The sequence below is a fragment of the Zonotrichia leucophrys genome, chromosome 7 (assembly GCF_028769735.1).
Source record: "Zonotrichia leucophrys gambelii isolate GWCS_2022_RI chromosome 7, RI_Zleu_2.0, whole genome shotgun sequence".
NCBI classification, from domain to species: domain Eukaryota; kingdom Metazoa; phylum Chordata; class Aves; order Passeriformes; family Passerellidae; genus Zonotrichia; species Zonotrichia leucophrys.
In genome coordinates, this window is record NC_088177.1 from 31,540,980 (window position 1) to 31,558,600 (window position 17,621).

The following is a 17,621-nucleotide window of genomic DNA, read 5'->3' on the forward strand; positions in this document are numbered from 1 at the left end:
ATATTCATAAGGCAGAGAAAAATCTGTAAGAAAATTGGGGCAAGAGAAAATTAGAGGCAAAAATGATGGTGATGTTGGTGGTATTCAGAGGACTTACCTTAAAGGGTGTCACTTGCTACTTTCCAGAAGCTTTTCCATTGTGGGATTTTCATATAATTGTGGAGACCAACCTGCCAAATTGTGTTATTGAAAAGGTAGCTGAAGCAGTTGCACCAGTGAGCTGGGAGGTTGTAGGAAACAGGGCCAAATCTTCCTAACTTCCCAGAGACAGCAGCTTCCTCTGAAGCTGAGTGGAAAGCAGTATCTTGTGGTTAGATTAAATTGAAACCACCAAAGTGATAGTCCAGTCTTAAATGCTAATAATTTGTGTCCTTTGTAGTTGTCCTTTGTAGATTTCTTATTAATGGTAATCAGCAAATGTGGGATCATTGTCTCTAGGCAGAGCATTATTCACTCAAAGGGAGTTACTCTGATGACTTTGAATAAAGTAGCAAAGCTTCTCAAATGTATGCTTTTTAGAAGACTTACATGTGTAAGTTTATGGGATGCCTAGAAATGAAAACTATTGGAAACAGCATTTTATAGTTGGGGGGGCATTCACATCCCTTAGCTGGGGTGAGCTGCCGTATTTTGTGTTTCTGACTCAGAAGGCATGAGAAAGTTAACAGCTTTGGGACTTAGCTCTAGGTCTCTCAGACTTCCCTTTCAGTAGTTTCAGTGGTATTCTGCCTGGATTTTTGTTCCTGAGATGGGTTGTATGGATGGGAGCTCTTTTATATGTAGCTGGAGAAGTTGGTCTCTCAGTGTAAAGGCAGCTGGGTGAGCTGTGGGGAGTAGATGCAGATAGAGGAGCAGCCCTTCTCACTCGGCAGTGGCCGTGATCCCTTTGACCACAGCAGATCAGGTGCTCACACCATGTCAGCTCATTCGGCCAGGTGGGAAGATGAATGAGTGCTGTGGAAAAGGCTCAGATTTGGTTTGCAGGGCCCCACGTGAGCTGCCTGTGATTGTGGGCACCAGGCAGTCAGGACTCGCATCCAGTGTTTGCGCTGCTGCCATTTCTTCTGCGCTTGCAGCCTCAGCTCTGGGATATCACACGCCCTCCCTCCACCGTGCACACGCGCGTGTCTAACGCTCATACTACTTCTCTCCCTCACTGCTGCCAAGTTTGATGCCCCTGGGCCCTTCCAGGAGGGAGCCAGCCTGTTGGATCTGGATTTTGATCCCATTAAACCAGATGCCACTGTGGGGAAGACCCCCACACCCGCCTCCCAGGTTGGTTCATCTCGCCGTTCCTTCTCCCTTCATGACTGACTTGCACCCACCTTGAACAATAGCATGGACCTGAGCTGTGGGTGGCTGGGCTTGGGTGTGGGGACCTTGGTCTTCTCTGCTCGGTGTGAAAGTCCAGGAAGAATCAGTGGCTGCTGGCCTGGCCACAGTCAGGCACTAGGTGTTTGAGGGGTGCTTGGGCTTTGCTCTGATGATCCACTTAATGTATGTCCCTCCCTAGAGCAGCATCCTCTGTATGCTGTATGTATTAAAGCTGCTACTCTGTGGATAGGAATTCAGCCTGAGCTCTGTGCTCCTGCTATAAATTGCTCTCAAATAGATTTTTAATTAACAGACACTTGGATAATCTGCAGTTACTTAAGGTGAATAAGGCTGTAAATGGATATTCAAGTGATGTGAAGCCCTTCTTTTTATGTGTATGACACAGTCTGCACTCATAGTTGAGAAGCAGCTTCCCACCTGTCACAGTGTGGTATCAAAAAGGAAGATGCCTTATTCTGTTCTGGCCTGTACCTGGTCCTGTCCTCTGTCAGAGGCAAGTGGACTGTGTCTCGTGTTATATCTACATGACTGGAGGCTTTGCAGTGCATCCTGAATATGGTTGTTGTCCTCACTGAGATTTTCCATTTTATATATGTGAAGTGGTTATTTTTTGCCTGTGGATGCCACTAAAATTTGTAATTAACATAATTGGGTTGTTTACAATACATCTCCAGTATCATGTTAAGTAGGTCTGTATGGCACAGATTTTTGTAGGAATAAGACTTCTTTTGTCAGAGCAAGCAAACACTAGGCATTTGATTCCCCTAAATTAAAATACTGTATCCGCAAGATACTATTTATTATCATAATTGGATACACACCAAAATGGCAAAGCTATCCTTTTTTGGAACTTTATGTGGGCACATGGGCATTTTGTATCTACTTGCCTTCAGGACAAGCTGCATATCAGGAAAAGCCTTTCTGAAAAAAAAAATTACTTGTTTTTTCTGAATCATGAGTTAGAACTCAGATTATTGGTCATATTTACATAGGATACAAATATAAATTTGACTTAAAATGAAATTGTTATCCTTCCAGTAAGCAACAAATATTACACTAAGTGGGTTTTTCAAAAGTACTCAACAATAGCATATTTAGTGTTCTAACCTAATTATTATCAGCTTCAGAAGTCATTAAAAGAGTAAAAAAGAAATAATTTCTATTGGTAACCAAAAAATAGTGAAAACCACCTAGGTATCAAAACAGTCAGATTTATTTCCTATAGGATGGGCAGTATGGCAGAGTAGTTAAAATATTTTACTGCTGATCCAAAGACACCACAGAATCATAGAAAGTTAAAGGGTTGGAAGGGACCTTAAAGATCTTCTATTCCCAGGGATGTATAAATTAATGTACTAACAGATATTTTCAAAACATGCAGAGATAAGTTCTGTTGAATGTGTATGTCTGCTTCAGTCTGATCAGTGTCTGTAATGTTTGTACTCGCTGAAATAATCATGTATAAACATGTTTTATTTTTGTTGCTCTTTGACATGCTTAGTCTTTACCTTGGGATTTATGGGAGGTAAGAAATTCATACGGCTTTTGTCTCTCATCATGTCTGTTCACATGCCAGTGCCAGTTCTGTTCACATGCCTGTCTCCTTTCCTTCACTGCTTCTCCTTCCTGCACACCCCAGGCCAAAGTTGCTCTTTGTGCTGCTGGACCCATTTATGCACCTTGTATGAAGCCCCGGGGCCAAGCACATGTTTGCAAGTCAGTCTGGCACTCTGAGACTTACCATTCTACCAGTGCACATGCCCATTGCCTTTCCCTGCTAACCCACTCATCCTTCCCTTGGCATAATGCTGTGACCTTCACCTCATACTTAACACCTGTGGCATCATCCTCACTCTCCACAACACATTTCCTGAACTCTGTGTGCCGTTGGTCTTGTGTGCAATGCATTAATATCTCAGCTATCATAAATATATCATCATTACTGCCTGTACCATTAGATATGTGCTCATCTGGAATTGTCTGTGGTGTTTGCTGTTCATCAACCATCATTGTCAGAAAGGCTGATGTGAGTTTGCTCACCCTGTGTCTCCACTGGAAGTTAACTGCAGGCCCAAGACTTGCCTGGCATCTGCCTCAGCTTTGGAGCTTGCTGACAGGGAGACCCTGCACATGCCCTGCATCTGAATAAAAGCCCTGACCCTGACCCTCATTTATGCCCTTTTACATATGTGGCCTGGGCAGGTCTCAGGTGGCTGCAGATTAGCCCCTTGAGAGATATTTCAAGCACAACTACTTTTGAGTCCCCCTGGACTGGCAGCCAGCAGTGTGGACAGGAAATGCTTGATCTGGGTTCTCAGGCCTGCTGCTGGAACTGGCTGTATTCACTGAGTGAGCTCATGGCTCATGCAGAGGAATTGAGTCCTGCCAGCCTTCCATTCCCAAGGGCCAGATCACCCTCTAGAATAAGTATACTTGGAAGGACATGACTTAGCCCTGGCCTAAGGGCTCACTGTGGCCCCTACTCTCCTTCCCATGAGCTTGGGTGATGTCAAGGAAGAAGGTTTCCCCTGTGTGTTGTACCAGCCATAAGTGTTTAACATCTGTCCTTCCCCTGTATGTGCATTGTCAATCTGTCATAGGGAAGAAGAGACTGGTTTAGCTAGGAAAAATCTCATTCCTTTCAGGTGAATGGGGTAACGTATGATTGCATCTGATTGAGCTGTGCTTACAGTCTTGGCTGTAAAAGGTTGTTTTTTTTTTTATGACCATGTCTCTCATCCTGCAAACTGGTTTTACCCAAAAGAGAATCTGCTCAACCAGGAAATGCTACTATTCAAGGTGTTCTCACTGTACCAATTCTCACCAACACTCACAGAGAGCAGAGCTTCCTAAAGCTGGGGAATCTTCCTCTTCAAGTCTTCTGAAGTGTTTTTGTTATAAATATTCTTAGCTGTTGATGAGAAGAGACTTTTTTGGGGTTCCTTAGTCTCATAGGCCATGAAGTTAACAATTGCATAGAACCTTGACTGCAGCAGAGCTGGCTTAGTTCTACAGACTAGGAAACGTGCATTTGGTGTGCATGATGCTGCTGTTGGAATAAGCAAAGCTTTTAAACCTGGTAACAGCAGTGAGCAGTTCTTCTTCTCCCTGTACTATCTTTCCATGACTGTAAATGCTTTTATAGGCCTCAGGATGCCCCACAGGTATATAAAATAGAAAAATTAATAGTTGACATGGAAATGCCCTTAGTTGAAATTCAGGGGATTAATTTAGATCCAGTTTCTCTGATTATTCCATACTATTTTTGCAAATTAGCTGCTTTAAGAAAAAAACCCGGAACCCTCACCTTGAAGTCCTTTTCACTTGTCCATATAAAACTCATGCATGGTCAGATAGAGTTGGCCTGGCATTTGTCCCAGTTCCAGTTTCACTGAACCCAAATGAAAACCTGGGAGTGAATCCAATTGAACAGGAAGATCCTTTGTAGCATTTCATATGCATATATTTACCTTAGCTCTACCAAAGCTGCTGAGGCAATCCTCTGTAGGATGGGAACAGCTCTGCTCTCTAGAACGTCTTCTGGCAGTATTGGCCTGTGGACATGGTGATTGGGAGACATGAGGAAGGATGTGGTAGGGGAGGAAAGCATGTGTTAGATGACACCACTGGACCAGCTGAAGGTAAAGTAATGGATTTTTATTAAATCAAGGATTTATTTCTTTGTTATGGCTGCTGTTGTTAGAATGCTGCTTGGAATGTTGTGCTAGTGCATGGCTAGTAGCCAGCTGGTACATATCAGGTTTACCATGGTGATTGCTTTACTCTGGGGTTTTGTAAGGTTGGAACTGTGAGAACTACAAAGTTAAAGGAATCTGGACAGTGCCTTGTTTTGAATATGATTGTATGTAGGGCTGCATGTGTCTTGATTTAACTCCAACTGGCAGTGAAGCACCACACAACCACTCACTCATTTCCCTCCCATTGGTGGGATGGAGGAGAAAGTTGGAAGGATAAAAGTAATAAAACTTGTGGATTGAGATAAGACCATCTTAGTTCAAACAAATAATAATAATTGTAGTGAAAAGAAAAATAGCAGAGATAAATGAAACCTAAAAAAACCCAAGTGAGGCAAATGAAAAGCAGTTGCTCAACACCAGCTGACTGATGCCCAGCTCATTCCTGAGCAGTGGTGCCTGATCAGCTTTTCCCCTAGTTTATACACTGAGCATGATGGCATTTCGGATATCCCTGTGGTCAGTTGGGTCAGCTGTCCTGGCTGTGTCCCCTCCCATGTCCTTGTGCCCCCCAGCCTCCTTGCTGGCAGGGCAGCATGAGGACCTGACAAGTCTTTGAATTGGTGTGAGTACTGCTCAACAGCAACTACATCATCAGTGTTGGCAGCATTATTCTCATCCTAAATCCAAAATAGTACCAGTTATTAGGAAAAAGATCAACTATCCCAGCTGAAGCAGGACAACATGTGTTTATCAAATGTATGAGGCCTGTAGGCATGCTAAAACTGGGCATTCCCATGTATTAAAAATGGCAAATCTTGGGAGTCTTCCCTGATGCTGCCTGACCAGTCTCCCAGGGGGCTGATTTGCAGCCTTAGTGCTACCAGATCCAATGTACTTCCTGCATTGTTGCAATTTCTGGGAGGGGCAAATGAATATCTTTAATTTTGTATTAAAAAAGAAGTTGATCTGACTCCAGATAAAGAAGAATAAAAACTTGAACTGCTGGAAGCCTATCATAGGTGTTTGGTTGGTCTTTTGTTGTGCACAGAAACCCCTGTCCCCAGGCTTTTTTTGTCAGGCAGTGATTTGTGGGTGACACTGGATTTCCTTGGTGGTGGCAGCTTTTGTGCAGTAGAAGCTTTCCATCAACACAAATGTGCTATGCACCCCATCTGGAATATTCATAGAAAATTCTTAGTAATAGAATATTCACAAAAGAATCCAAATTCAGAATTGTTTGGGCCTGTCCAAAATTGAAGGGACAATTGCACTGAAGCTCAGTGTCTGTTTGATTCAGTGCTAATGTCATGTTGGTGCTGAGTCTGGACTAAATTTCATATCTGGGCACATTCTTTCCAAGCTCTTTTGTTTCTCTAAGTAGGTGAGTACTTAAATATTCTGTGATTGTTATCCTTGGAAGTAGACTATGGAGAGATCCTTGTTCTTTGGCACGCAAGAGAGCTTGTATTCTCTTACAAGTTGGCAATCTAGATCTAATAATAACTACTGTGTGTGTGTAAAGTAGGTCTGCAGTTTGGATTGTGAAGAGAAAAAGGCACAGAGAATTTTTGCCATTTCATTGATTTCCTCTGAATTATTGCATGGCTGGAGTTGAGGGTTTCTGACTTTATTGTGATTTCCATGAGTTGCAGAGAAAGGAGAAGACAAGTGCAGCCAGACCCTGCAGTGTCTCACCGTTAGTCAGCAGATGGCTCAGGCAGTGGCACAGAGCACTTGGGCAGGCTGGGCTGCACTTTTTGGCACACTCGTGTAGCTGGAATGAGAGTAACTTCCCATTGGGATGACTTTTGTGTTGCAGCCTGCAGAAGCAGCCCGTGCAGGAGCTGAAGCAGCTGGATCAGAAGCAGCAGCTGGAGCTGAAGCATCTAAAACTGAAGCTGACTCAGGATCGGTAAACACCTCAAGGACAGCAATCCCTTTCCTCATCCCTTTGTTACACAGCACACGTGGGAGGCTGGACTGGGACAGGAGCTGCGTGGCTGCTTGGAAAAACACATCCCTGCCACCAGAGGAGTTACAATGCTCTTATTCAGGGACCAGACTTAGTTGTTGCATTTTATCTGTGTAATGCTTAGGGAGAAGTTCTGCTGGAAAATTCAGTAAAAGAATTGTCCCTTCACCCATGTTGTGAAGTCAGCTCAAAGCCCATGCTGTCCTAAGCTGTGTTGTCAGCTGGATTCCCTCTTGCTTGCCATTTACTTTACCTACCCTGTCCTCTGGCTCTGGCTGTCTCTCCTGAATATCCAGGCTTCCTCTCTTTTTGGTGACACTACTGCCCTTTATAGGGGACAGGGGTAGGTCCTGTCTCATGGCAGCTTTGTTCCTACAGGCAGTCACATTTGAGGTGTCTGTTCCAGGAGGTCTCTGTGAGATTGTATTGTGACCACCGCAACTGGGAAATGCTGGGCATTGTGGTCTCAGGAAACCTATAACTCATCCCTGCCTTTCTGCAGCCTTTGGCAGAGAAAGACAGCAGTCACCACTTCTGCCTTCTCACTGCTGCCTCTGCTGTCCCTTGGGGTGTTCTTGGAAAACCCACTGAAGCCATGGGATGGTTGGGGTCTGGATCCTCCAGGGTGGACTTGGAGCTTCAGTTTTGGATTCTCTTTTCTCAATGTCTCTTTTTCCCTTCCTTGGCTGCCACTGCCTAGCAGAGCTCTTTGCCTGCTGTTGTTGTGGAAACTTTCCCTGCGACTGTCAATGGCACTGTGGAAGGAGGTGCTTCATCTGAGAGAGCTGACATGCCCCCAGGATTTCTGTTCAAGGTGAGTGTGTGGCTGTGCAGCATTGAGTTCCTGGTGAGGGTTTTCTTCTCCTCTGTAAGGCATTAACTGCTTTCACTCAGCATGGCCATGTAGGGCTAGGCCACATTGAAAGGCAGAACAGAAGTTGAAGAAGAGATAAACCTTCCTCTCCAGCAGTGCAGCTTCATGCAGTTCCAGATGTTTCAAAGGATTATGTAAGAAGATCAGCATCTAAAGGCCTTGCTGTACTGTGCAGCAAAATCTGTTCTCTCTGCTGGAGTGGCTTCTGTCTTGGTGGTGTGGTGGTGTCAGTCACAGACTCTGGATAGTGGATAAAATGTGCTCCTGACAGGAAAAGTTAAACTTTGGTGCAAGTTGGCAAATTGAGAAGAGCTGGGAACACCAGCAGGAACAGAGGACTCTGTGTTCAGGGAAGTCAAAAAGTCAGAATTAACAGAGAAAAGTACAGGACTAGACAGGGTAGTTGGGTGGGCATTCTGAATATGCCAATGATCACTTGCAGCAAAGGAGTGGAGAAAGGCGTGATTTTGGGTGAAGATAAGCCACAAATTTAATGTGCATAAGGGAGTGCAGTAGCAAGAAAGCACAGCTGTATCACGCCCTGAAAGTGAGAATTTACAACGTCTTACTATAGGAACACTTCCCTGCTTTAGTCATTCCTGTTTTTTTTCCTGTGAGTTCTGTTGAAAGCAGAAGAATGGCAAAGCCCTGAAGAATGGCAGGAGGCTCATAACGTTTAGTGTGGTTTCAGGTGGCATTTTAGGCTGCAGTGCTCAAAGTGCTGCTCTCCTGTCCCTGCAGGTCCAGGCCATGCACGATTACACGGCCACCGACACTGACGAGCTGCAGCTGAAGGCCGGGGACGTGGTGCTTGTGATTCCATTTGAGAACCCTGAGGAGCAGGTGAGTGGGGGAGGCAGGGTGTGAGCATGGGCCAGGTGCAGCCAAGGGGGCTTCCTGAGCTGCTTCTTTCTTCACTAACAGTTGGCTGGCTGAGTCCTGAGCCGTTAGTTTGTGGCTGGGAGCTGGCAAGAGTGCTGGTTGTCCTTGAGCTTGAGACTGGCTTCTTGCAACAGAGGGAAGACTCTGTCTGTTCCTGGAAAGTGGAGACATTATTCTTCAAAAGCATGTGGAGTAGCCATGGGTTCTTGTCCCTATCAAAACATTTGAGCCGATACAATGGCTCTCTCTTGATCTTGAGCACAACTGAGCCCATACTTTGCCTCCTCACTGCCCCTAAACTTGATCCATATTCCCTATGACCACTACAGCACAGACTGTGGCATTGAGAGAAGTGACTCATACCTTATGATGTTTTCTTCTCTTTTGAGAAATGTTGGAGCTCTGAGAAAGCAGCTGGTGGTGGATGATGTTTGCATTTCAGCTCAGCAGTGGCTCTTTCCAAATGACTGTGTTTGGTCAGGAGATGGCAGCAGAATCAAAGGCTAGAGAAGGTCTCAGCTCCAGAGAGCAAGTCTTGCTACTCATCTTCAACCTGAATTTACTTGGTCATGTTTTTCTTTAATTTGAGCTAGAAACCTTGAGTAAGTCCTGCTCACTCTCTCTGTTTGAGGGCACCCAGCTGACAATCTGTAGCAGTTTTACTACTTTGACTGAGAGAGGTGTTGAGTTTATAAAATTAATGCTCACATCTCTACGTTTCTGTTTGGAAAAGAAAGAGAATTCTCCAAATTGATGAGCAGTGATCAGCTCTTTGGGTTTGGCCAAGTTCAGATAAGATCTGGATTCCACAAGGGATAAAGGGAAGGTGGTTAGTTCACTAACTCAGAAAATGTGGATCCTCTTTGTGGCCCAGCTGTTGGCTTTGTGAATGATGGAGGCAGATCATGCTGATGGTTGTGAAATGGAGCCATAATATGCCAACAGTTGCCACACAGCTAGAGGAGGAGAGGTTCTGGGGAACAGGCACTGATTCCTTCTGGTGATGAGACTCCCCACTGGGTGGGACTGCCCTGCACAAGCATTTGTGAACATTTCTTTCTCAGAAAGGTTTCTGGATGGGAAATGAGTGTCAGCTCCCCCAGTTTCTGTGGTAGGAGATGGTGTTTGTGGAGCAGATGGCGTTTTTGGATCAGAGTTTTTCAATGCCCTGTGTTTGCACTTTAGCTGGATGTGGGTGCAACAGCCATGAACTCGAGACTCTCCAAGCTGCAGAGGGTGAGCTCTGAGTGTTGCTAACATGACTCTGTAGCTGCACTGAAGCCCTCTAACCCTTTTACAGTGTATCCTCTGCTACAACTCATTTCCCTAACCTCAACCATAGCCAGCCAGGAATTGCTGGCTGTTAACATGTGCATGAACTGTGCACGTCAGTGGAGGGAGCTTAGGATACTGGACTGATTCCCATTCCTACTTTGCAGCTTAGGTCTCAGTTTGTGAGTGTGCCCAGGCCTGGATTCATCTCTCTTGACAGAAGAAAGGGTTGAGGGCAGCAACACTTCTAAGCTGGCACTTCAAGTGATGTGGTTTAAAATTGATAAGGCCCCATCTGGATCCTTGTGTCTAATCCCTACAGCCAAGGAGACCCCTTATAGCAGGATGTGGTGGGAGTGATGCATGCATGCTCTATGGCACAGCACTGTGTGCAAATGGATGAGCTTTTGTGCCTGACATGCTGGGAGCTGCCTTCTACATACTTGGGCCCAGTGTCTTCTGCCTCGTTGTTTGTCTCCCTGATTTATGGCATGTCAGTCCTTCCACAGCCCCTGCAGCTGGCTGCTGCAGATGGGCTCCCATCTCGTGTTGTTCCCATGACATCTCCTGGATGTTCCAGTCTAAGGCAGCAGTCAGGGCTGAGTGAGCCTGCAGGCCCTGGGGACTGTGCAGCTCCTGTGCCTCATGCTGCACTCTAAACCCATAGGCTGCCCCCTGCAAATGAGTGGGGCATGTACATGGAAGGGGAGCTCCCACTGTGGCAGCTCCAAGGCATGCAGAGGATAGAGAGGTGGTATGCCTGAGCTGGAAGCTCAGGGCAGCCCTCCCACCCTGAATATTTGAATATCTCCTCATGTGCCTAGGATGGCGCAGAAATCTCAATGCCAGGCAGCCTCCAGGCAGAGGGTGGGAAGTCTGCTTCTGCTCATGACCAGGTTCTACCAAGCAGGGTTCCTTTTGCCTGAGTGAAAATTCATCTGTGTTTATAGATGTATAGGTTGGAGGCTAGGGAAGACCTTATTGAGAGACCTAAATCACATGTAGCCAAAATTTGGGAGTTTTGCAAACCTCACCTTGCATCAAACCAAACAGACTGCTGAGTTTTGGGAAGGTGGGTTGGGTTCCTCAGCTCCCAATTCCCATAGATCAGGATTTCAGCACAGCAAGTAAGACTCCTTTTGCCTGTACCACCTCTAAAATGCCAATCATCTGGGTGCCTGACTGGAGCAGGGATGAGCCCCTCCTGGAGCTGATTCATCCTTTCCAAAGCCTTGTGCCTGAGATGAATGGGGTGAATTACATGCTGGAGGTGCCTGTCTCTTTTATGGCTATGGAGAATGCTAGACCCCTCACATTTGCATTGTGAAGGGTGAGATAGGTGATTCCCATCCTGTAGCTCTGGAGTCTCTTTTGGCAGAATTTCTCCTGTTTCAGTGGGTGTAAATTATGACATGTTTCTGTTACACTTGCTTCTTTTTTACTGTGTCTGCACAGTCTGGGTCAGATGGGAGCTTTGGTATGAACTCTGGCGGGATGTAGCCTTTTCTCTGTTTAAAAGGAAACAACAGCATTTTTTCCTTCTTCCCCATACTCCTCCTGGATTGTCTCCAAGCCAAATAAGAGCATGGCTTTGGTAATGTCTTGACACCTCCTTGGCCTGCACTGTGTAAGAAAAATCCCTGCTCACATCTGTCCCTTAGCATCTGATCTCTGTCTTCTCCTGCAGGATGAAGGATGGCTGATGGGTGTGAAGGAGTCTGACTGGATCCAGCATAAGGAACTTGACCAATGCCGAGGGGTTTTCCCTGAGAATTTCACAGAACGGGTGCAGTGAAAGTCCAAGCCCACCAGCCGCGTTTCTGCTGGAAGAAAGCAAGTTTTCTGGTAGATAACTGAAAAAGAACAACAAGAGGAAATGAAGAGAGAATAATGAAGGAATAGAAGCCTGAAAAAAAAAGTCAACTTAAAGGGTGTGTTCTTCTCAAAGGGCAAGGTTTCAGAAGTTAATTGAAATTCAAAGTGTTATTGAAATATATACATATTAATAATAATAAGGCAATTCAGATACCCTCTTCCCCTTTGGTTTAAACAGCATTTGGATTCAAAGGACTGATGCAGAAGCAACTCAGTGAGGTTCTCCAAGTACTGCATTGACTGAATTGTCAGATGTCAGTCTGATTCCTGGAAAGGCAGTATTTGTTGAATGGCTTGAAAGTAGGAGCTGCATTTGCTCTTGGGTGGGCTAATCTGTTTTGTCTTGAAGGTGGCTTGCATGGCAACCATAAAAATTCAGCCTTCCCTACATCTTCAACCTACAGTAGGCCAAACTTTCTGTTATGCTGTTGAAAAAAAAATTTAGTGTATAGTGTTCACCACTACAATGTATGTGTGTGTGTGTGTATTTTATTTTCTTCCTTTAAAACAATGTTACATAAACTGTGATTTTATACATGTAAAGAGAGAAGAAACTACATGGAAAGGGCATGAAGAAGGTGAAATGTGTGAAGCTGTGCTCAGTCCAAAGTTCTTTCAAATGCGGATGCCTAAATTCTCACAGTAGTGTTGGCCTTTGAAAACCTAAGGGGAATGGACAGATTCAAGAGGAGAAACAAGACAAAACAAATAGATGCCATTTGGATGTCTGAAATTTAGGAGAGGGAATCCTCTAGTACACACATCCCCATCCCTTACCCCCCCAAAAAAACCCCAAACCTATTGGTGGTTTCAGAAAAGTTAGATTCATGTAGATGGAAAATAGCTCTAAAATCTACTGGTTAGAAAATTTGCTTTTAAGGACAGATAAGGGAATTTTTTTTCTGTAAGAATATCAAAGCAAAAACACTGATAAAAAACAAATTACTTTCTGTGCTTTTCATTGGCGTTGTTTTTTGTGGAATTGTAGTTCTTATTTTCCTTTGAAGAGTTCTGTAAGTGAAATATCGTTAGATCAGCTTTCTCCAGTGCTGTGCTGATGATCAAGTTAACCTCTATGAAAACTGGACTCTTGAAATGCTTGTTTAAAATGGCTGTGTGACTTCATGCTATTGTAATGCATTAGAAAGGAAGGCAAGAATATCAAAGTGTCAGTGTCAAGAAGACACTCTGCAGTCTAATACTGATGCTGAGTCCTTTACTTTACCTTTCCTTTGCTTCTGTTTGTTTTTGAATTGTTTTTTTTTTTTTTTAGTTTAGACAAGCAGATGACAAGGCATATTCTAAGTGCATATTACACTTGTTAATATAAGCCGGTCTGGCTCTCTCCAAGACTCTAAAGTCCCACAAAGGTACTTTATAAACTTTACTTGAATACTGATGCAGCTGGCAAGCAAGTCAGGCTATTTTAATTTTTTACAGCTTCCCCTCCTCCCCCACGATTGTTTTGCCCTGAAGGGATTTTTAACAGTGAGGTTACGCCACGCTCAGGATCACTCTGAAATAATCTTCCAAACTGGTAGGAGTTGGCTTTTGTCAAAGCTGCACCAAATGCTGACAGAGTACTGAAAATCTCACCTTTTCCAGTCTGTTTGGATTATTTGTAGGACAACAGAAAAACATTGTAGGGCAAAAATTGTGTTTAAAAAAAACACCAAACAACTTAGTTTGGAGGAACAGATTTGATTTTGATTAGAAAATATATTCTTATAGATGCAAGCATTGTTGGAGTTCCTCCTGCTTTCAGCTTGGGAGATGATCCATGGTAGTTATTTACAGCAATGTAACAGGCATTAAATCTGTCCTATACGCCCAAATCCCTTCTCCTTTTTAAAAGAAAAAATGTGCAGGAATTTATTTTGCATCACTGTTAAAAAACCCCAACAGTATTTAGGAGTAACTGCTCACAATACAGAAGGACTGGACTCCACAAATTATGGTATGGTGAGCTGTTGCTTTAGAATACTGCCCTGTTTGACTTTTTTTTCCTTTTTCATCAGGGTTGTCTTTATTATTACTCTTTTTTGTTTTTCAGAATATCTATTTTTATGCATTTGTGACTCCCATTACTCCTTTAAAGATTATTCATATAAAAATATACATTTAAATATATATAGAAATATATATATAAAAAAGCGGGTTGATCCAATTAACATAATGCTGTCAGCTTAAAATGTTTATTTTTATGCAAAACCTGTGGATAATAGCTTTGTTTTTTTTAAAAAAAGGACAAGATTCTAAGTTACCAGAGCTGTGATTTTTGTCTTGTAGTAACTGTTCTAGACCATTTAGAAAGCTGTGCTGATACCTAATTTATTGTGGGGTGTTTTTTTTGCTGTTGTTGTCCTCTGCTGTGCTTGAACCAGATGACTGTCCCAAAAAAGATCCTTGTAAGGCCTTTTCATTTTATTGAGCTTGCAGAGCAACTATCCAGTACTGTATTGTCCCTGCAGAAGTGGTAGCACTTTGCAAAAAAGGGATGTTGTTTTCAGGTCACGTGAGTGATGCTCCAGTGTTGCTGGTGGGGAGAGTCTTGTGCCTCTCTCCATTTGCTTCCCCCAGCCCCAAAACCCCCAAGCCCCCTGGCTTAGAGCAGGTTAGGGTGGGTTACCTGGATCTTGCATTGCTCACAGATAAGTGGTGTCAGCACATCTCAGTCAGGTTCTGAAAATGCAGGTTCAGACCCACAGTTTATAAATTGCCTTATGTGAAAGTAGGATGGCAGAGCAGGAAACTTGTAGATGGCAGTGTTCTTTAGAGCCAGGAGAGCTGTCTCCTGGGTCGTTCAGCCCCTTGTAAACAGCCATGGCTCCTCCCATTTTCAGTGTTTTTACATCTCCTAAATACCTTGATTCTGGTTGGTGTTACCTGGTGAAATGAACTTCCCCTTTTCTTTGGTTTAGATCTGATTCAAATAGAAAGAGGGACAGTAAACTCTCGAGTAGGCTGTACCCTTCTGGTTTTTCAGTTTGCAGGCTGAACTGAAAAATCTGAGAAAAAATGTAAGGGTGACGTGAGACAATTTTTTTTTTTCCATTTTCACAGTGGAATGAAAAAGGGAAAAATTGAAACAAACAAATCCTTTCATACCAAAATGAAACATTAATTTCTAGGCTTGCATTTTAACAAATGTTGTCTTGGGCTGTAACAAGTTGCTTTGAAGCAAAAATGTGAAACCTTCTGTTTTGAAAATGCTGAAAGAAACTGTTTTAACGTTAATAGTCTTTTTGCCTTTGCCTTTTTTCTTAATCTGATGACTGCTTTCAGTTAACTCTAAACTGTGTTTTTTTGCAAATATCCACTGAAGAGAACCCAAAGAAGCCCAGTTCTGCTCCACTGACAGATACACTGGACACATTTCAGGGATTACTTGGTATCTGGCCCATCAAAGCTGCTGTTTTCCCCATTTAATAATCTTCCACTTGATTGTTCTACTGGGTGAAAAATAAAAGCATCTCTCATCCCGTGCCATTGACTGGTTTTGTAGCTGGACTTAAATAGACATTCTTGCTCTGTTGGCTTCAGTTTGGTTACAGATTTATGATAATCCAGTTTGAGCTTAATCCTAGTATGAAGTGGCATTTACCCAACTGATGAGAAAGAAGTTAAGACATTGTTTCTTACCTCTTTTTCTATCTTAGCAGTGTCAGTAATATATCTATTTAATAGAATTAAGGAAGAGTCCCATCACCCATTAAGGAAGGGTGAAGAAGAGTGTGTTGTTCCAGGTGAGACTCCCACATACTCTGTGGTGTTTTCCATGGGGATTCCTCAGCTGTCTGCTTTTATCACCTTTGTTATGCTTGGCTGTTGAGGTGAGGCAGTAAATGGGGTTGTGCAGGTTCATTTCCAGCTGCTCAAAGCTGATAGTGCTTTGTGTGAATTGTGCCACAATCCCTGAAGCTTTGTTCACTGCTGCAGAACCCTTTCCTGTCCCACTACTCTAAGACTGTGGCCAAGGCAGACAGCCCCAAGGGGACTTGGAGCAGGATTGAGGACTCCAAATTCTACCTGGAACTGGGATGCCAGTTCAATTAGGTTTTGCATCCTAATTGTAGGGAAAAGGCCCAAGGCTGAGGAGATGGAGGAGGATGGAGGGATGACTCATTATCTTTTTCATTTTGGGTTGATGTACTGACTCCCTCACCTCTTAATTCCAGGGAGAAACTCTGTAGGGCTGAGAACAAAATATGAATGGCCCAGATGTGTATGTTCAATCTGATAGCAGGTGCCTCGTGCCTGCCAGTGGCACTGAGTTCTGAGCTTCCTGCTCTGTGCCAGACAAATGCAATGCTCTGCCACAGGTTTTTGGATGCTGTGCAGTCAGTGCCCCAAAACAGTGAATGTCCTTGTCTGAAGGAGGCAGAGGTGCCTCTCAGCCCTTTCTAGGAAGACCTGTGGATCTCCCACAGACAAGGGAGGTCTGTGTGCATCTAACACAGGCACCTCTGATTTCAGCACTGGCCCCATTCTCCAGCTCCTCTCACCTCCCAGTCTCTCCCATGCTCTTTGAGGATGATGGCAGCATTGGGTACATCCCACCAGCCAAAGTGTGCAAAGTCAGAAGATGCACAAACAAGTCCATCAGCAAATCCTATACAATGCAACTTGATAGTGCTGATACCAGAAAAACAAGCAACAGCTTTTTGTCTCTGGGCCACCAAAGGGAAGCTACTCCTTGCCACACAGGTACTGTCACACCTGGCACTGGTGCAGACACCTCTCTGCTTGATGCTCTGGTTCACAACTTTTTGCACAACTCCTGGTGTAAAGGAGTCCTAGGTGGTGCCCAGAGCTGGATTGTGGCACCAGCCCTTACAATCCATCGGGTCTAGTTGACACATGGGGGCTAAGAGTCAAAGGCTCTTTTGGAAATTTTGCTTATGAAACTAAATGGAGAAACTACAGCTGTGAAGACTGGTCTGTATAAGCTTGTACTTTGATGTGTCCTATGGCTATAATTCCTTCACCTCCTTCTGCAGCTTATTCTGCTCTCGTGACCCTAGTCTGCATTTCATGTAGAAGGTCCCTACTTGAAACTTGCCAGATGCAGCCCTGGGCTTATTGCTTCTCTTTAGCTGAATCAAGTGGGAATGACTTTGGCAGTGTATTAGCAATCTCTTTTCCTTCTGTTAATTCAGTCTCTGAGTTTAATCACAATGACCTGAAACATGTTTGGGGGTTGAGTGGTTTTTTAATTATTTTTTGTTTTGTTTAATCAAAGCTGAACAATTCCCATTGTATTTAGAGCTGTGATACCCAGTTCCACAAGTACTAGATGACTTTGTCCCATCTTGTTTCTTGGTGATGTTCAGAAATATAATTTGTGTCATCCTAAATCCTGTGTCAGTTTCTCTCTCTATTTTTTCCTACCTTTATATTAAGAAGCTGAAACAATTCAGGACATTTTTCTCCTCACAGAGGTGAGTAGCTTCATAGGTGTTTGGTGTCCAGGCGCCTTTAACATTGGGAGTTCTTGCAATCACATGGGATGGAGAGGGTGATGCTGGTCCTTACAAGAGCAGGGTAAGCTCTTGTAGCAGCCGTCTCTGTTCCAGTTGATTGTGACACTAAATGAATGTAGTGTAAGGAAGGATTTGAGTGATGTGACCTTCATTGTCTAAGGCAGGTCTGTTGGTGGGACTATGGCACTGCAAGGGCACTCTGTGGCCAAGCTGGCCAAACTCCTCTCAGC

At 44.0% G+C, this 17,621-nt stretch overlaps 1 protein-coding gene across 7 annotated transcripts in view; it reads left to right on the plus strand.

Annotated features, from left to right (window-relative positions):
- The window catches only part of BIN1 (bridging integrator 1), an 88,226-nt gene extending 72,825 nt beyond the window's left edge, over positions 1-15,401 (plus strand). For 2 of the 7 annotated variants that reach the window (XM_064718839.1, XM_064718837.1), the window contains 6 exons: positions 1,168-1,275; positions 2,837-2,860; positions 6,853-6,945; positions 7,706-7,819; positions 8,621-8,722; positions 11,721-15,401. In XM_064718839.1, coding sequence (XP_064574909.1) covers positions 1,168-1,275; positions 2,837-2,860; positions 6,853-6,945; positions 7,706-7,819; positions 8,621-8,722; positions 11,721-11,828 — 549 coding nt within the window. In that variant the 3' untranslated portion in view covers positions 11,829-15,401. The remainder of the gene's footprint in view (positions 1-1,167; positions 1,276-2,836; positions 2,861-6,852; positions 6,946-7,705; positions 7,820-8,620; positions 8,723-11,720) is intronic. The other 5 variants (XM_064718844.1, XM_064718838.1, XM_064718842.1 and 2 more) reach the window with 3 other exon arrangements.
- Positions 15,402-17,621: the final 2,220 nt, after the last annotated feature.